Genomic DNA, 20,836 nt, shown 5'->3' with positions numbered 1-20,836 from the left:
CTTGTACCGGGACCTCTGCTGTTTGTGATCTGTATAAATGATTTGGAAGAAGATGTAGCTGGTGTGATCAGTAAGTTTGCGGACGACAGAAAGATTGCTGGAGTTGCGGATAGTGATGAACATTGTCAGAGAATTCAGCAGGATATGGATAGGCTGGAAAATTGGGTGGAGAAATGGCAGTGATGCATTTCGGTATATCTAACGTAGGGAGAGCTATACAATAAATGGCAGAACCATCAGGAGCATAGACACACGGAGGGATCTGGGTGTGCAAGTCCACAGATCCTTAAAGGTGGCAGCACAGGTGGAGTGGGTGGTGAAGAAGGCATATGGCATGCTTGCCTTTATTGGACAGGGCATAGAGTATAAAAGTTGGCATATGATATTGCAGCTATATAGAGTGTTGGTTAGGCCACATTTGGAATACTGCGTCCAGTTCTGGTCGCCACACTACCAGAAGGACGTGGAGGCTTTGGAGAGAGTACAGAAAAGATTTACCAGGATGTTGCCTGGTACAGAGGGTCTTAGCTATGAGGAGAAATCGGGTAAACTGGGATTTTCTCCCTGGAAAGACGGAGGATGAGGGGCAACCTAATAGAGGTTTATAAAATTATGAAGGGCACAGATAGGGTGAACAGTGGGAAGCTTTTTCCAAGATCGGAGGTGACAAACACAAGGGGTCACAAGTTCAAGGTGAGGGGGGCAAGGTTCAACACAGATATCAGAGGGACGTATTTTACACAGAGGGTGGTGGGGGCCTGGAATGCACTGCCAAGCAAGGTGGTTGAGGCAGACACGGTGGGATTGTTTAAGACTTAGCCACATGAACAGACTGGGAATAGAGGGATACAAACGAATAGTCTAGTTGGGCGCATGAGCGGCGCAGGCTTGGGGGGGGTGTTGCCAAAGGGCCTGTTCCTGTGCTGTATTGTTCTTTGTTCTTTGAATTGCCTTCTTCCTTTTCCATGTTATGATAGGACGTGTGTTTTGTTTTTTGAACCAGGCCAAAGTGGACCAAGGTGAAAAATGTATTACAATGGCGCCCCCTTGTGATGTGGCAGGGCTGGTGAAACAGTTTTTCAGGGAGCTACCTGAGCCAATCTTTCCAGCAGAATTACACGAGGCTTTTTTCAAGGCACAGCAACTACAAAAGGATGAGAGCATTACTGCTACAATTCTTCTATCCTCTTTATTGCCTGAGAAAACCATAGATACACTGCGCTACTTCCTGAATTTCCTTAAAAATGTGTCCCTCAGGTATGATAGAAATACTATGTAGTATATATGAATCAAGGTAGCTGCCAATGTATAAATTGAGCTACATTTTAGTGTGAATTAACTTACCGCAAAAATGTTTTTCTCTACATTTTGTCCAGTCTGTTAGCTACCTTTTTTATCTCCTGACTCCATCATATTTTCAGACTGCTAAATTTCCCTTTGTGTTCCAAGATGTGCAGGTTAGATGGATTAGCCATGGTAAATTTATGGGGGCAGGGGGAGAGGGCCTGGGTAAGATACTCTTTCAGAGAGTTGGTGCAAAGTAAAGTTAAAAGTTTAGTTATTAGTCACAAGTAGGCTTACATTCACACTGCAATGAAATTACTGTGAAAATCCCCTTGTCTCCACACTTCAGTGCCTGTTCAGTTATACTGAGGGAGAATTTAGCATGGCCAATTCACTTAACCTGCACGTTTTTGGACTGTGGGAGGAAATTGGAATGCCTGAATGAAATGCATGCAGAAGTGGGGAGAACGTGCAAACTCTGCACAGACAGCAACCCAAGCTGGGAATCATAAGAATATAAGAAATAGGAGCAGGAGTGGATCATCTAGCTCCCCGCGCCTGCTCTGCCATTCAATAAGATCATGGCTGATCTGATAGTGGGTTCAGTTCCACTTACTCGCCCGCTCCCCATAACCCTTAATTCCCTTATTGTTAAAAATCTATCTGTGACTTAAACAATTTAACGAGGTAGCCTCTACTGCTTCATTGGGCAGAGAATTCCAAAGATTCACTACCCTCTGGAAGAAGAAGTTCCTCCTGAACTCTGTTCTAAATTGCCACCCTGCTGCCCCAAACTCGATGGGCCAAATGGCTTCCTTCTGCACTGCACTAGTGGGGAATACACCTGTGTAAATCCTTTTAAAGACAGGCCAGAAACACTGTGGAAAGGGAAGATGGGTTAGACAAATGTGAACGTGGTTCCAAAGATTGTTTAAAGCCTATTTGGTGAACTTTTTGTTCCCTATACAGGTCAGAAGATAACAAAATGGATGCCAGTAACCTAGCTGTAGTGATTGCACCAAATTTGTTCCATTCAGGTGATGGAAGTGAAAAGATAACTGCACTGACCGAGAAGCAGCTCCACCTTCAAGCTGCAGCTGTGCACACACTGATTGATAATTTTGAACACATTGGTATGTATTGTTTTGTGTATGTGTGTTTTTTTTTGTGTTTCTTCGCTACCTTTTTGCTTCCTGCGAACATTACCATTCTACATTAGCTGATTGAAAGGTGTCAAAGTGCTGAAAATAATCAGCAGGTCTGACAACATCTGTGGATAAAAAAAGCAAATTTGCTGCTTAATATTTTCAGCACTAGTTGCTTTTTTCAGAGTTGCAGCACCTGCAGTGTTTTGCTTCAATTTAATGTGCTCCCTTTGGGACATAGGTGAGGTCAAAGACTTAGCAGAGTGGCTGGCATCATATCACTTCATGACTCAAAGTTGCTATTTGTTGTTATGCCTAAGACAATTCTGTTTAACTGTGAAAGATGCTAATTTTGCACTTCAAATTTTCTGACACTAGGATTATATCTATTGAAATTCATTTTAAGGGTGAGGAAAATGGATGCAGTGTGTTTATTGCCAGTCACTGCTGGTTTATTGAGTGTGACTTGATCATATAGACTCACCAGGTCAAATTTTTACACTTCTATTCATCAATCAAAAAAAAACTAATGCTTTAACTTACTTTAAAGCACTATCTCACCATTGCTTGTTGTCTTGCTTTTTGTTGTAAATTTTGAAATACAGTTGCTGTGTGATCTAATTAGCATTGAATTTTGTATAATCCATTTGTGCTTTTGTTTTTCAACTTGGTGTTCTTGTTAACTGTATTTTATCAACTTTTGGATTTCTATACCTTTGCTGGTGAGCTAGCATGTGACTTTTTGGCACAAAGTTGCTCTGTAGTTTTGTGAGGAAAAAAGTAATCCACACTGGAAATTCTTTTCCATTAAAATAATTACCAGCACAATGTCAATGATCTTTTACATGTAGATCATATTCTCTTATAAATTTAAAATGCCCCCACCCAGTCCCAAGCAGATTTTGAAATTCTCTGTTAAACTTCTTACAGTTCCACAATTTTAAAAGGTCAGGTACTTCTTAGCACGCAAGAAAGAAATTTTGGAGCTGTGCCAGCCTTTTAGATGGTCTGGCCGAGTTACTGGCAGAATTTAAGCATCTCTCCTCAATAATGCTCATTCTTTTTACGAAGATTAATAATGCAGAGTGCAGCTTGTTAAAGAAATAACTTGCCACTAGCTACCAAGAACCTTATGAATCCTGCTGTCAGCTATTCTCTGAACGTTTCATTGCTTCTAGATTGGGAAATCCCATTGGGCAGCTACTGTCGTATTAATTATATAATGTAGAGCAACAGTTTATAATGTAAAAATAACATACAGATATCAATTTTTATTCCCTACAAGATCAGTAGGTAAGTAGCTCTGTCATGTGTAGTAGTAAGAAGTCTCACAACATCAGGTTAAAGTCCAACAAGTTTATTTGGTAGCAAACTCCACAAGCTTTTGGAGCGTTGCTCCTTTGTCAGATGAATGGGAGATCTTTCACAAACAGGGCATATAAAGACACAAACTCAATTTACAGCATAATGATTGGAATGCGAGTCTTTACAGCTAATCCAGTCTTAAGGTACAGACATTGTGCGTGGAGAGAGAGCTTTAAGCACAGGTTAAAGAGATGTGTATTGTCTCCAATACACAGAAGAAATATAACTTTTAACCATCAGTCCATTTTTTGGTTGAAACTAGTTCAGTAGTGGGAGGGCTGCTGTTACTAAGGGGAAAGCAACTTGTCAAAGGTAAGACTAGGGTTTATGACTTCAAAAATTTCAGATATGAGCTGGCTGTTTTGGAATCTAGAATCTATGCCTCAAACTTGGGAAGGTAAATTAGTGTTTTTAGCATGAAATTGAACTTTGAAGTTTGGGGCAGAGAGGGTGTAAACTTATGGATTCCAAGAATTTTTTTGTCAGAAATTTGGAGCAAGTACTTAATCTTCTTGAGCAGTTTCATTGACTTATGAGTCTGACAAGTGGGCGTCAGAATACAACGTTGTATGAGATTTTGATGATTAAAAGTTGAATATTGTATCTGAATTCCATTTTACTTTTGATAAATAACTTTTCTATGCTGTAATTAATCTGTAATCTTTCCTCGTGCATTTTATGTTTGAAGTGAAGTTGTGGTTATGGGCTCCTGTTCATAGAATAATAGAATTGTTACAGCACAGAAGCAGATCATTTAGCCTGTCAACAGTTATGCCAGTTGAAGGGCACAGAACTTCGGTAAGTCAGTTCTCTGTGCAAATTATAACCACATGAATGATTGAACAGGGTTTAACTCAGACTTGGGGGAAGAAACTAAATTCAGCATCACACATTTTTAATGGAAAAACTTTTACGTTATCTTTGACAGTACGATCAATCTCATCTCGATCCAATCATAAGTTATTTGAGAAGAATTTTCCAAAGAATTCCAGTGTTATTTCTTTAATAGTTCAGGCCTTGGCAAATTGGCCTAAAACTGGCACGGTGATACTAGCTTCATTTTATGATCTGTGGCAAATTTCCCATTTATAAATGAATTTACCTAGGTTTTTAAAAAATTCCAACAGAGAAAAAATTTATTAAGTCTTTCTATAAACAACAGGGGCAATTCCCCCAAAAAGATGCAGTGTTGAATTTGCATAATTTTGTAATTGCATAATTTCCGAGATTGGTGCATGCGCAGTGGCCCCGTGCTGCCAGCCTCCTGATTGCTGCCCCCCGCCTCTTTGGCATTATCTAAAGCCTGGTGGACAGTGCCAAAGTGCCCCCTTGAGCAGTGCCAGGGGCTCAAACTGTCACTGCCAGGCTGATAATGCCCAGCGGGCACCTCCCTTTACTCCTGACCTCCTGGGGGGGGGGGGGCCTCGATGCCCCCCCCACCCCCCCTTCACTCCAGCGGGCGTGGGCTAGCTACCTGCAAGTGGGCAGCTATTGTAAATCCCACTGGAGTGAAATACTCAGGCTGGGAGGGAGAGGCTGGCAGGGGGGAGAGACTTGCGGGCACAGGGATTTCACTCCCAGACCCACTAATGGGATGATAATCGTGATTAGCATAAATTACATCGTGCAGTGTCGATTTCTGGTGTGGTGCTGATGACACTGGAAATCTGACTAAATGGCCTCCACTGATGTCTCCCAGCCCACTGCGCTGCTTTTGGGAGAATCCCCCAACATCTCACATTTTCTGTTAAAGCATCTTGCCTATAACTGACATCAGGCTCACTGGCCTATTATTCCTGCAGCTGACTTGTCACCCATTTCGAAAATCATGAGCATTTTTCGAATCTAACTGTAGCTCCAGACGTAATGAGCTGCCACGGATACGGGAAAGGAGCTCAGAAAGCACAGGTTACATCTTGGATGGATGTCACCTGGACCTGCAGTGTAATCTATTTTACATAGCTGAAAATTGAGTGCTATACAGAGGAATGAAAACTGTTGCAAATGGATCATTTAGCATTGCTGCCATACCTCGAGTCCATTTGAATCTCTGAGGTGTCTTTTCAGTGGCCCACTACAATCTCTATGAAGGGTCCTCTGCCTCCCTAAATAGCTGTAAACAAAAGTTTGTAATTACGATTGTCATTGTCAACTTCCTTATCTGTTAATCTATTAGCTGCCTTGATAAATGGTTTTGTTTCCCTTTTGCGCAGAAGAATATTCTCTCCCTTCAACCTGCAAAATTATTTTTTGTCTTTTTTCAATTTATCATGAGTCCTCTTAACCCTAACCTCAGATGACTTTCTTCAAAGGCGACCTACACTTTCAATAGCAACCTATATTTCTTCCTCATTAATTTCTCTAATAGAATTGCCCAGTTAACATTTTCCAAATCCTAAAACATTTTCGTAAAATTAGTCTCCTTAAAACCAAGAGCAGACATTAAATTGCCAGTCACAACAAAAACAGAAAATACTGGAAAATCTCAGCAGGTCTGACAGTGTCTGTGGAGAGAGAACAGTGCTAATGCTTTGAGTCTGAATGACTTTTCATCGGAACTTTAATTGTCAGTATGCATTCCTTAGCTAACCATTGTTTCCCCACATGGACATCTGTTGCAGCACCAGTAGTGCTGCTAAAAACTAGATCAGTAATTTGATTATACCCTAGTTTTGTCACAAACATGCTCTTTTGGAAAATAAGAATTAATGATAGTAGTGAGGTTAAATAAGGCCTCAAAATACACTCTCATGACGTAAAAGAACCCATGAACGTCTCTAAATCAACTGCTCATTATCAAATTGCTGTTTGTGGGAACTTGCTCTTATGAAGCTCATAACTTATTGAAATATTTGAAAGTGCTTCACAGAATGAAGTTATTTTGAAATATTAGAACCTTTTTATATGCCAATGCAGTAACAATTCTGTCAGCAGTAACTCAATGTAGCTTTAAATGTGGCAGTCTAATTGGGACTGCTTTGCGTGTTTGTTTTATGTTGAAATTTAACAATGCCACCATCTATAATACATTTTTGTACTAGCTAATAACTTACTGAAACCTAAGTTATTAATAAATCATTCCATTGATTTAAGGTCGTGTGCCAGAATTTGTCTCGGAAAAAATTCCAGCCATGATTGGTATTTGTGTGGAACCTGATACGCCTTCGTTAGAAAATTCAGAAGATGGCGATGGCTCAACAATGGGGGAGTGCAAGAGACGAAGGCGGCGTAGTGTTGGAGGTTAGAATTCTGTTTTTGAAGTCATTTACTTAAACAGTATTTTTGTAATTGGACTCTGCAGCTTACGTTGCCAATGCTACAACAAATGAGCAAGTTTTTTTATGTCATGAATATATTTATGCTCCATGTTTATGGAGCATATGGAGCATAATGGGCAGAGTGGCATGGAGTTTAAGCATTGTTGAAAGATTGATTTGGCTATTAACATTATTTTGACTCTTGCATTTCAGATATAGTTAGTGGAGCACTAAGTAAACTTAAAGCAAATCGAACACCTTCTGCTACTCCTCAACCTGATACATCTGGTATGTAGAACAAGAAATGTACGCTGTTCACATTATTTATACAAAAAAGGAGCAAATGTTTGGAAATATTATAACTGCATTTTGTTCGTAGGCAAACTCATAAATTAATAACCTGTTCTAACCACACCTAGGATCGTAAATCTCCCACCAGTTCCCCTATGTCCTCTACACTCCTTTCCATACACCAATTGGGTGCACTAAAATCAAGAATTGATATTTGGTGATCTTAATTGTTGAAATTGGTTGCTAGATTTTGTTCTAATGTTGTTAGAATAGCCTGCACCAAAAGTAAAGGTGAGCATGAAAAATCCCGTGGCACTTTTTGGAACACGAGCAGGAAAATGCATGAATGTTGATTTAATTTTTCAGTTCAAGCAAAGAATACATATATGGTCATATAACCGACAAAAAAAACTTGTGTATAGATTTAGGCATAAATGTTAGTACAGACATTACGAGAATAACCCTGACTTTTTTGAAATAATGTTATGGAATCTTTTACATCTATCTGAGAGGGCACACCAAATACCCTTTTAGGGAGATTGTTCCCATTAGAACAAAATATTATTTGGTAATTATATTAGTGCCTTCATTTTCAGCAGTGTCCTTGGTATAAATATGGATATCTTACAATCATGAGCAAACATCCTCATTGCCTGGAAGTTTGAGAATGGCTGACTGCCTAAATGTAATCATTAAAAAAATTGTTTTTTTTTTAACATGGACTGCTCTCAAAAGGAATTTGAAGACAAATCTTGGATCATGTTTACAGCAGTGAATCTAAGGTAGTTGGATGTGCAGCCAACAGAAGCAGAAAGCTATGTTCCAAGACTTATTTTGATGTTCAGTGTTGTTTGAATTGACAGTTTGAGGTGAATAGTGTAGTACTGTGAAAGTATTATTTATGCTGATTACTGTCTTTATACCACTTCAATGTTGTAGTGTATAGTCTAATTTATTGTCTGATGACATCTATGCACATCTGCACTAAAGTTAAGCATATCATGTAGCAGCAATATTGTATCCAGTAAGGCAAAGTACAACGACAACACTTTTGTACTTGACACCGGTCCCTTTAAATTTGCATGAACTAGAAAAAGGCACATTCTGTTTTCAAGGGAATACAAGCTGAGATTATCGGCAGGATTTGTCACTGAACCCAAAGAATATATCTATAATAAAACTCAAAAGTATTATAGATGGTGTACCTGCAATATTAAATGTGAAGGAAGAGCTGGGTGGATAATATTTCATTTAATATACTTGCCCGTCCTCTTCCCAATTTTTAACTGCCAGTTAGATTTGGTAGTGTCATCAGCCGAGGAAACTTGTGAAATAGATGATGCATGGCCTCCTCGGACAGCTGCATTGCACAGCGAAGGCTGGGCAAAATCAAAGTTATAGGCTCCTGTATTATCTAGTGGGGGTGAAACCATGATCACGCACTTGGGCATGCTGATGCCTGCAGTCGTGATTTGCCCAGGCGAGGGTAGAGTAAGGATCAGGGTACCCAATGAGGTTAAACTGAGGCTTTACATGATGCAGTTTTTTAAAGCCACCTTGGCCTTTTGGCTAAGATGAGGCATTAGATCAAGCCCAGGAGGGGGTGTAATGCATCATCATCTCAGTTTGGATCTAGTTTATCAAGCCCAAGATGTGATGCAATGTCCTGTCTTGTCAGCTTGGATGTTTTTTGTCCCTCGTGGGGACCATGATTGGACATAATTTGTTATATGATTGTCATATTAAATGGAGCTTCCTTGGATGCCTTCCCATCAAAATGTCCTGGAATTGAGGGACACCTAACTTATGTTTCCATTTAAAACAAGTTTGACCAAATATTTTAATGAATACTTTTTATTTTTAAGTGGGTGTGTACTTTGGATAATATACTCCCTAAATGATTTCCCATAACTTTTTAAATGTATAGAGTATCACAACATCCCACTTTTTCTTTGTGCAGCTTATGATTTAAGAAAAGAGATGGAATACAACGACAAAGCTTTAGAGATATTTTAAGCGCTTCAAATTTGTGATTATCAAATAAGCTGCCATTACCTTTTTCTTAGGAGCATCTTCAGGAACTCCGATAATCATGACTCCAACATGGAAGCGGAAAATAATAGCAGATTCTTCACAAAGCCTTGGGTTTTCAAACAAAAAACGGTACATTTTTCTGTTGCCTCTCCTTGCTGACCTTGGCTGAGGACGTTTGTGTCGAGGAATGGAATTTTTTTTTTCCCCAAAATGTTGGCTCAGGCAAGGAAAGCACTATGCAGCCCCCCAGCTGCACTGCCAGCTTTTCCTGCACCATATTTTTCAGCACTTTGGGGTGACAAATTACTGGAGGCCGCTCTCACCCCATTGGCAATGTCAGCCTTCCAGAGATCAGGGTGCCCTTTTAAAAGGGCAACAATCCAACATCGCTAAAAATAAGAACCCCACCACCCCTCCTTTATGTACATGGGGACCCCCTCCAACCACACAGTGGCACCAGCCCCCACACACACAGGGAATCTCCCAACACACACATGGGAACCCTATCGAACATCCCCAGAGAAACCATCTCAGTCGACACTGCCCCTGGCAATAACCCAGCACTGGTCTCTAATCCTCCTTCTCCCCCAACCTCCCCCAGGGGCTGTTCTTACCTCTTTGGCCCAGGCAGATTCCCTTCACCTTGTTCATGTTCTCCAGATTTGCTGTAATGTATTATTAATGTGATGCCACCTTCTAATGATATTGAAATATATTTAAATGAGTCCCCGACCTTCCTGGACATGAACCACATTACATCAGTGGAGGGGGAATGGTGTGCAGTGACAATCGTGTTGCAAGATCTCGCTGGCGAAATTCTCATTTTCGACCACTCATGAGATTTTGCAACCCTGTCCCCTTCATGTCCATGGAAAACGGGGGCACAAAATCCCACCCAAAGTATTTTCATACTATAAAAATTAATTTTTGGAAGTGAGTCAAACTAACAGTTTATTATTACAAATACATAAACATCAGAAGCTATGTGAATGACTGCTTTGTTTTGTTTGTGTCATTTAGAAACATTCACATTGTTGAAACAACATGGTACTATGTGAAGTATTAACTAATTTGAGTTCAGATACTCGACGTTGAAAATTCAAATGCCAAAAATATGGATCTTGTTGTCTCAGGTTACTCTAATCCATTTTGATTTCCGATCAAATTTGTATTCCTATTTATCTAAACTTTCATCAGTGCAAAGTTCAGCTGAGAAGCTTGTGCTCTTAACAATGTCACTTGCTAAATCTAAATATGCACTTCAATTCCATGCATAGAATCAATGCATAGACTCCAAGTATTACTAGGCAATGCCATTTGTTGCCAAACTATATACCCAGTAGTCAAAAGAGAAAGTGCTGGAAAATCTCAGCAGGTCTGGCAGCATCTGTAAGGAGAGAAAAGAGCTGATGTTTCGAGTCCTGACGACTGCTTTGACAAAGGGTCATTTGGATTTGAAATGTCAGCTCTTCCCTCTCCTTACAGATGCTGCCAGACCTGCTGAGATTTTCCGGCATTTTCTCTTTTGGTTTCAGATTCCAACATCCTCAGTAATTTGCTTTTATATACCCAGTAGAATCATTTAGGAAGTAATTGGTTTAATTTCATGAAAGGTGGTCAGAGCTGAAGCCTGGTGGTCATATTAACAGAAGCTCAGTCAATTAGAAGCACAGCAGCAAATGTTACAGCGCAGTGTTTGAGCAAATGTTTAATATATTTGCTAAGAAAGCTTGGATATGAATTTATATTGACTTCCTGGCCTTTTTAATAATGCAGCAAATTCAGTTTGAACAAACATGGATGAAATGGAACTGACTCCCACTGTTTATTTCAGCGGCATTTTTAAAATTAATCTCCCACATTCTGTGCACTGCAGAGTGCCCTAGCTTGATTCACTCTGAAAATCTGTGGGTGGGCCTTATTCCTGTCTGAGAGGCTGACAGCATAGCGCTGAGCAGGCCATTGCGTGTGTGCCAACCTGTCGGAGCAAAGATTGGCACGTGCACAGTGGCCCGCACTGACAGCCTCCTAGTCACTGGCCAGCACAGCAACACTGCATTGCTGGGTTACAGAGCCCCTCAAACAATCAGGCATCCTTCCTCCCTCCTCTCCTCTCTTCTCCTCCCCGCCCCCCCCCCCCCCCCCCCCCACCCCCCCCCCCCCCCACCCCCCCACGATCACTGACCTCTCCAGGCTAGCCCTGACTCCCCTCGATTTTTGGGCCGTGCCGGGGGTTAGGCTAACACTGCCAGGTTGGTAATGCCCAGGGGCACCCCTGTCCTCCATACCCCTGACCCTCTGGGGAGCCTCCATACTATGATATTTCATTATTATATTAAAATGAACATTTTAAACTCATTAGCCAGCCCAGAAACCTCAGTCCTGGGCTGACTAATGAGATTAAGATGATCATTATAACGTTTAAATCAGCTCCCTGTCAATTTCCAGCTGACAATGCTAGAAATCCAGCCCTGGAGACCTGCGGAGGCCGTAGCACCTGCTAAATAGCCTCCGCTGCTGTCTCCTGGCCCGCTGTGCTACGAGAATAGTGCAGCGGGCTGGGAAAATGCCCCTCAACAGATGTAACACAAAGGTTCAGCATTGTAAATATGTTGTGGCTCCAATTGGAATTCGATAGAAAGACTAGTGAAGTAGTTTGTAACAGTTCATTTCTGTGTTTTGTTCAACAAGCATTTATTTGACATCAGTCTACTGTTTGGTTAAGATGGGAGCCACATTTTGCCATCTGAAAAAAGAGTACAAGAGATTTTTTTTTCTTATTTCAGAATCTGCTCAATTTGAAGCTGAAATAAATAGGTTACCAGGACTTGATCTGAAATAAGCATTCTTGAAATGATAGAATTAGAGACTTTTGTTGCTTCCTTAACTTTTTTGCGACCATGGTAGAACTTCAGTCTATAAGTAACTCATAGGCTGTAAATGGGTTTAAATATCCTCATGATACAATAAGTTGCCATCTAAATGAAATTTTTTCTTTGGTTGGGGAAGGGTAGTTTTGTTTCTTTGAAATATGTGTTATTAATATACTTATGGAAAAGTCTTACGAATCTTGTGAATTTTGAGATAAGTATTTAAACACAACCGTTTCAAAATGTTGAAATCTGTCAAGTAAAACCATATGCAGCAACAGGAAAGTAGCCCTGTACGCTATTGAATTACAGCGATTAAATATTGACTGCTTGCACCAAGTTGGTAACTTCATTAGAGTGCACATTTGAGTCCTCCTTCCACATAAAATGTGTATTTCCTGAACTCTTGAGAGTTGGAGTTTGATAAAAGACTACGTACATTATATATATATACGATATGAAAAACAATTTTACAAGTAACATTGCATACTGATAGTGTTATTATTTGTTGGTCTCCAGTTAAGGTCTCTGGAGTGTTTTGTTTTGCTCTTTGGAATCTGAGACCTGTTGAACATCAATTGAAAAATGCATTCTTATTCTCAGGCGATCACTCAGACACAACATCGCATTGGAATTATTGCCTAGTGGTTTTCTCAGCCAGAATTCTACACCATCATCAGATGGAGTCAAGAAGGATGATGGTATGAATAGAACCTTCACCTCCTTCTATGGAAAATGTCATTCTGTACTTAGCACCTAGTGTAGACCCTTTCTTTTCTTAAAGGAAGAGAAAATGTAGGGGGTAAAACTACAGTATGTAAAGTGGTGTGTTTTTCAAACCTCTCGTTTATAGGGAATGTTATAACACTCAATTCTGACATCTTGGACATGCACTATTTGCCTATCATTGAGCCCATGCCTTAAGCTGCCTTAACTCTAAACTCTGTATTTCCCTTCCTAAATCTATCTCTCCCCTTTTAAAGTGCTCTGACCAAGTTTTCACCCTAACATGTTCTTACAAGGCTTGATATCAGATACTGTTCCTATGAAGAGGCGTTTTGTTAAAGACGCTATATAAAATCATGTTGTTCATTCACATACAAATAGTCATGACCCTGACACCATTCGTGGAAGTTACTTTAAAAACTGTTTTTACTGTTCTAATTAAACTTTGTTGCATTATGGTCTCAATTTGAGACAAACCATTAGAAAAGACTACATACATTGGAAATTTGGAATGAAAATGCTGGAATAAAGGTCGGTGAGCCTTATATCAGTGGTAGAGAAATTATTGGAGAGGATTCTTTGAGACAGGATTTATTCCCACTTGGAAATAAGTGGATGTATTAGTGAGAAGCAACATGGTTTTATGAAGGGGAGGTCATGTCTCACAAACTTGATCAAGTTTTTCAAGGAAGTGACGAAGATGATTGATGAGGGTAGGGCAGTGAGTGTTGTCTACATGGACTTCAGTAATGCCTTTGACAAGGTCCCTCATGGCAGACTGGTGCAGAAGGTGAAGTTGCATGGGAGGTGAGTTGGCAAGATGGATACAAAACTGGCTCGGTCAAAGAAGACAGAGGGTAGCAGTGGAAGGGTGTGTTTCTGAATGGAGGGCTGTGACAAATGGCGTTCTTCAGGCATTGGTGCTGGGACCTTTGCTGTTTGTAATATATATAAATGATTTGGAGGAAAATGCAACTGGTTTCATTAGTAAGTTTGCAGACGATGTAAAGGTTGGTGGATTTGTGGATAGAGATGAGGACCGTCGAAGGATATAGCAGGACATAGATCAGTTGGAGACTTGGGCAGAGAGATAGCAGATGGAGTTTAATCCAGACAAATGTGAGGTAATGCATTTTGGAAGGACTAATACAGATAGGAAATATACAGTAAATGGCAGAACCCTTAAGAGTATTGATAGGCAAAGGGATCTGGGTGTACAGATACATAGGTCATTGAAAGTGGCAATGTGGGTGGAGAAGGTAGTCAAGATGGTATGTCGCATGCTTGCCTTCGGTTGGGGCATTGAATTTAAAAATTGGCACGTCATGTTGCAGCTTTATAGAACCTTAGTTAGGCCGCACTTGGAATATAGTGTTCAATTCTGGTCACCAGAACATCAGAAGGATGTGGAGGCTTTGGAGAGGGTACAGAAAAGATTTACCAGGGTATTGCCTGGTATGGAGAGCATTAGCTATGAGGAGACGTTGGAGAAACTTGGTTTATTCTCACTGGAACAACAGAGGTTGAGGGGTGACATGATAGAAGTCTACAAGACCATGAGGGGCATGGACAGAGTGGATAGGCAGAGCTTTTTCCCAGGGTGGAAGAGTCAGTTACTAGGAGCACAGGTTTAAGGTGCAAGGGGCAAGGTTTAAAGGAGATGTACGAGGCAGATTTTTTACATAGAGAGTAAGGGGTGCCTGGAACTCATTGCCGGTGGAAGCAGATATGGTAGTGACTTTTAAGGGGCGTCTTGACAAATACATGAATAGGATGGGAATAAAGGGATATAGTCCTTGGAAGGGTGGGGTGTTTTAGTTAAGTCAGGCAGCATGGTCGGTGCAGGCTTGGAGGGCCGAAGGGCCTGTTCCTGTGCTGTAATTTTCTTTGTTCTTTGTACTTAATAGGTCAGGTAGCATCTATGGGGAAAGAAGCGCGTTAACTTTTGTGATCTTTCATCAGAACTGGTCTATCCCCAAAGAAGTTCTCTGTCCTGCTGAGAATTATCAGCATTTTCTGTTTTGATATCAATTTTTCTATTCTTTCTCTTTTCCAATCATGTGCCATATGTTTCTCTTGCATTCATTCCATATAATTTATGTTACTGCTATTCAAAGTCTTTAGCCTTCGATCCCAAGGACTGCAGAAATTTTAGAACTGCAAAGATGTGAAGTTTGGTCTTTTTTGAGAAAAGTCTGTGATGAAGTTTCACGTCCCTCACCTGTTCAAGACTGATTTCAGCTATGCAGACGTTGTACTTTCAAAGTTGGGGGAAATTTCCACTCTCCCAAAGACCCACTATATCAGCTTGCCAATACAGAAACCTTTCTCTGGCAAAAGATAACTCAGATGAAGAAAGCAACTAATAATGCTAACCTCATCAAAAATAAAGACAGTAACTCTTCTTTTCTATGCTCTGAACGAACAATAAATTCTAGCAGGTTCTCAGAAAGGACCTGCCATCAAACACATCTGGATGTGTTTGACAGCATCCGGAGGTAACTGCAGAGAAAGACAAAAATGGCTATGTTCTGTTGCGCTCCCAAATTTGGTGAAAGATTTCTCAGATCAAGGGGTTTTTTAAAAAAAAACCACTAAGCCAATGTGATGATCTGCGAAGGAACTACTGTAAAGTTCCAGAATCTCACAAATTGATAAATAAGATTCAGATGTGATGATGTGGACTCACCATCCGGTCCTGAATTATTTGTAATGGAGAAAACATTTCTTTTTTGCAAATCATCCAGAAATTGTACAAAAGAGTCTTTTTTTTAATGTTTAAAAACGTAACCTAGATCTTTTATGAGAAAAAGGGAAAACGGAATAGGAGCACTTTGCGTTGAAAGTAAACCATACGAGTTTGTGCCACATCTATAATAATGTCATGCTTAATATATGTGGAAAATTGCTTTCAAATATTTACTTAGTGCACTTTGACCACACTCTCTCCTCGCAACCTAAAAATGGGGAATAATAAACTGTCCCACACCTGCTAGATCATGAATTTAAAAGGTACATAGGTGAGCACCTGTAAGTTTCATCTTCTTCTGCACTGCCAAAAGGTGGTGAATGTGAGAAGTTGTGGAAAAATAATGGTGATACGATTGAAAACTAAAGTTGATTTTGTATAAACAGAAATATGTGGATAATGCAATATTAGACCAGTGTATAACTTATAAATGCATTTAACTTTGTAATCTCTGACTGGATGTAACGGGTGAATTGCGGAATTGTAGAGTGTGACATAGGTTTACTAGGAAGAATTCTGCCAAGCCTGGTGGGTTCAATGACGGGAGGCCCAAAATTCAGTTTCATGCTGGTGTAAATTTCCCACAGGATCTTCTGCTGATGCTCGCTATGATAGAACACCCAGATACAAAGTGATTGAGGTCAGATCCAGAACATTTTCCCGTCAGCCTTAGTGTTTCCACAGTTGGAAACACTCCACGTTTCCACTCTGCCACAGAACTTACTCCCAGGATGGGAGAATTCCACCCATTGTTGCATGCCGGTGTTATATTCTGTATCTATCATCATGATACCCAGTATTCCGTAAGCTTTTGTTTTAGTTGTGTCTACTTGAGGTGCTGCTTTTAACCTTGTGAACTTGAAATGCCAAATCATTTGGCGAGAATGGGGTTAGTAAAATTTTAAAGAGATTATAGATTTAGTTAGAATGGATTTGTGATGGCTTTTCTTTTTTTCTTAGTTTACTACCAGGCACAATGTACTTTTGGTGAAGGTAGTCCTCAAGTATCACTGGAGTCATTGCAGGGACCTCTGACCTTCTCTGCTGCAAGTGTTACGTTTCAGTCAACTGCATCAGCTAATCGACGGAAAAGTAGAAGACTAGAAAACAAAGGAGTAGAGAGGTATTTCATCAATACACTATCAAATTAAGTTATTATATCTGGTTAGTAAATATGTTTATTTCTTTTATTTTGTGTATGTATATATGATTTCAAGAATGAGTAACCACCAATGTGAATTTTATTTTTTAATTTTTGTATTACCCCCCAAAACACATGTATCAATAAGACAGATTTAAAATTGCAAGGTAAATAACAGCAACAAAATTTCTGTTAGCTTTCTGTTGGATTAATGCTTTTGCAGTCAGTAGACATGTACACACAATTAGTGTCACACTAAAAATTTAGTAAGCCATAGTAGGTATATGATTACCACAATGCACAATTATTTACTCATTACACATGCTGAAAGCGCTGCTTGAGAAATTGTCAACCTGCAATCCTGATTTTATTGTCCACTAATTTAAGATTGTGGACTTTGTGCCCACTGCTCTCTGAGTGTCCACTCAAACCATAAAAAAACCATTGGCAGCAGCACGATAATAGATTTTCTTCTTCACTTAGCTGGAGCCAAAGGAGGAACAATTTCAGGTGATACCTTGCATAAGAAATATAATTGCACAACATTAAAATGCTAAAGTGATGCTTTTTCTGTATCTTAAATCAAGGCTATTGACAATACTGTTTCTATCTATATCTGTTAATATTTTAAATTTTAGTCTGTGTGGGCTCCCGGTCAGCTTTTCCTATTATAAATTCTTACATCCACATTTGCAGTGGGCAATTTTTAATCTTTAGTTTTTGCATTTTTAGGTTTTAAAATTATTGTTGGGTCTGCTCCAATCTCCATAACCAATTCAAGGTATTCCGCACTGTTCACAGTTCCTGGTTTGCTCAGCTGTTTTCTTTCTCCTAACCCCCAGCCTTGCTTCCAGGCCTCCCTCCATGTACTGCCATCTGTTCCTGCTCCCTAATCCTGCTAATTATTTATAAAAGTGAGTTTTTGATGATGCCTGCAAACTGGAGGTAAATTCAGGCAGATTGGGAGCAAATGAAAGCACACTTGAAGCTAAGCTCTCCTGCACTCTCCTCCAGCTTCTAATTCACTGACTGTGTTCATCAGTCTGTCTCACTAATTCATTCACTTAAATACAGAACGCAATTTTTCATATTTATAAGTTAACTGTGAGAAAGCCAGGTGGTAAAATTATGTATCACATTTCAGTGCCATAAATTTAGTTTTGTGACGTATTCACCATTAAGTTTGAGACCGTTGGTACAGGTGCCTCCATTCTGCCTTCCTCCAGGCCCCAGCTTTTCAACCATTCGCTCCTTGAGCTCTCATGCTTTTCTAATATCTCACTTTGCTTTTTTCAAGCTCACCTTTTCCATTAAACCCACCTTCTATTTCTTTTGAACCCTTTTCACATCCTCCATGTTCTTCGACTTGTCCAAAGTTTGGTCTGCTCATTATGTACAGTAATTCACGTATTCTTGTGCTCTACTTTGGTACTCTAGTCCCCAATAAGACTAAGTCACATCTTTAAAAAGCTGCTTCAGAACACATTTCTTTAACCAAGCTTACGGTCACCTCATTTTTGTCCATTTGGTGTTTGTTTTCTTTGTTTAACTGACAATTGCCTCAGGACATACTTTTAAGGTAAAATGCCATGCAGTTATTAGTATATCATTAAAATGATATTCCAATATTTTGATAGTGGAAACAATTCTGTATGCTTTTTCTGTTGTTTTGTATTGCAATTTGGAAATTGTTTTGAGTCTGTTAATTGTTGAACTAGTGAAAATTGCAGAGTTTGTTTCGATGCTGTTGTACTTGAGCCCTTCCTAGGTAATTGCTGGTACAACTGGAAGACCATTCTGAGATGCCAGTGTTTTCTTTTCTGCTAACATAGGCCCACCTAGTGAATCTGTGAATTTGTTGCAAGTCAGTATTTGAAGGATTTTGTTTTGCCTCATTGGATGTACTCAGAAATTGCATTTCTCTGAATGAAATTTTTAGCAAGTATTTTAGCCATATTAACTGAGCAAATCTCTCCACTCATTTCAGTTGGTCAGTAAGAGAACCATTCCAATTGTACTAGTTGCCCTGGATTGGGGAGAGAGAAGTCATCCAGGGTTTCCAGTTCTGATTGCCAACATTTAAAATTGGTAACATATTGCTATGAGTGTATGTCTGTTCAATTCCAGAGCCCTATGTGCCATTTATGTCCGATCCTGCTGGAACTGTGCATGTGGTGTAAACACAGGGTCAAGCTTGGGTGGGATGCTTCCCATAAACAAATAACAAGATGCCAACTGTGGGAAGTGGTTAGCGCCTTTGTGTAGGAAAGTTGAAGAGAAAACTGCCCAGAAATGTTAAAAAATGCTGTTGACAGTAAGAGTCTGGAATAATTATTTCCCAACATTTAAAAAATTCCATAAACATTTAGAATTTATTTGTCTTGTAGGATGGAGTCTGGAAAAACTAGTTGCTTTTCTCCCAAGCTTAATCGAAAAGGAATGGTCCGCAAATCCTTGCGCTTAAGGTTTAGCCTTGGAAAAAACAGAGACCCAGTAAGTAATTGATGTATTAACTGTTTGAACTAAGTAACCTATTAGGAAAATTAGAGGTAACCTATTGGAAAAATGTCTGTTCAATCCACATACTCCATGCGCCATAAGGGTACATATCTTTCTCAGATACATGCTATATTGTTGAAAAAGCATATTGTTGAATGTTGTTTTGCATTAAATGAGAAGCCTATCTGGAGACTGTTCTGTGATAGATGCCAAAATGTTCTTCTCACTATCCATCATAAAGTAGAAGCCCAAGTTTTCGAATAACAGATTTACAGTGCTGCCTGTTGCAAATCAGGTTTGTTATGTTAAACTGATCATATCTGCCTATTTGTTATACTATGATAATATTGTAGAGACCTTTTGATGTTATTCCCCTTGCTAACGCCCCCATCTTCAACATGTTTGTGACCAGCCAAAGCCCAATTTGTGTTCCCGTTGCTTCTAAATGTTCCTGGTGTAATGTTTTGCTTTAGTGTTAAGACCTGTGCTCCTAATTGAAAACAGATTGCTCGGTTAAGATGGAACTTCTGATCTGGTTGGTAGCATTCTACATTAAATTAGACTGGCAAGTATCATGATTGGAAAGTTAAAGGTTATTGGTGACGTTCAATGGGTATTTGATATACAAACAGATTACATTTCCTTCTATGGCATTAGAAGACTAAAAGACCAGAATTTAATTTCTGAGGGAGATGCTGTTGCCAAACCTTTAGTTTGAGGAAAATATATTTTATAACACAATAAATGTATGCAATTTCCCTGACTCTGCTGTCTGCATATTAAGGGAATTGAGTAGGTGGAATGGGGGGGTGTTGGGGGAGAGATTGGCACATAATTTTAATAGCTAGGAGTAAACGGAAAACATTTTAGAATTGTGCTTGTTATTAAAGCAAATTTTAAAAATAAATTGTGCTGGGCAGCAGAATTGCATTTCTGGTATTTTAAAATGAACAACTTTGTTAGAATGATGATGTAGTTGATGGAGATTTTGGCGCATCTTAAAGTTTCAGACTTTTGTTAGTATGCAAAGAAAATATCTTGCTATCAAAGTGCTAATGGCCCTTGCATCTTACATTTTTGAAATACAATTTATTTGTTCCTTTTATTAATGCTGAAGTCCAATGTTAACAAATAAATCAGCACATTCCTGGATCTATAGGTTACAAGGCTATAAATTTTAGAAAATACAAAGGATTGACGTGGCAAAGGATCAGATTTAGACACACACATCCAGATTTTGAGTATGCTGTAAAAAAGATAATTCTTACTGTGCATAGCAGTCAGTGAACAATGTTTGGTGGTGTTTTGAGCAGCACCTAATTTGAGTGCCAATCTAGGACATTTACACTGTCAATGAGTAGGGCAAGAAACACCAATGTTCTTTAATCAGATGGAAGAATCCTTCACTAAGATGACCTGAAACCAGAAAGTGTAATTTGGTTTAAATCATGTACAGAAAGCAAAATAAACATTGG

At 39.5% G+C, this 20,836-nt stretch overlaps 1 protein-coding gene across 1 annotated transcript in view; it reads left to right on the top strand.

The window, feature by feature from the left end:
- Nucleotides 1-20,836, top strand: part of LOC145352318 (rho GTPase-activating protein 11A-like) — a 32,746-nt gene that overhangs the window by 7,304 nt on the left and 4,606 nt on the right. The window contains exons 4-11 of the mRNA XM_080202075.1: nt 1,004-1,257; nt 2,254-2,417; nt 6,888-7,034; nt 7,265-7,339; nt 9,409-9,505; nt 12,850-12,947; nt 16,682-16,844; nt 19,250-19,355. Coding sequence (XP_080058201.1) covers nt 1,004-1,257; nt 2,254-2,417; nt 6,888-7,034; nt 7,265-7,339; nt 9,409-9,505; nt 12,850-12,947; nt 16,682-16,844; nt 19,250-19,355 — 1,104 coding nt within the window. The remainder of the gene's footprint in view (nt 1-1,003; nt 1,258-2,253; nt 2,418-6,887; nt 7,035-7,264; nt 7,340-9,408; nt 9,506-12,849; nt 12,948-16,681; nt 16,845-19,249; nt 19,356-20,836) is intronic.

This window comes from Carcharhinus amblyrhynchos, chromosome 14 (genome assembly GCF_965287045.1).
Source record: "Carcharhinus amblyrhynchos chromosome 14, sCarAmb.v2.hapA, whole genome shotgun sequence".
Lineage (NCBI taxonomy): Eukaryota > Metazoa > Chordata > Chondrichthyes > Carcharhiniformes > Carcharhinidae > Carcharhinus > Carcharhinus amblyrhynchos.
This window is presented reverse-complemented; position numbering and strand designations above follow the sequence as displayed.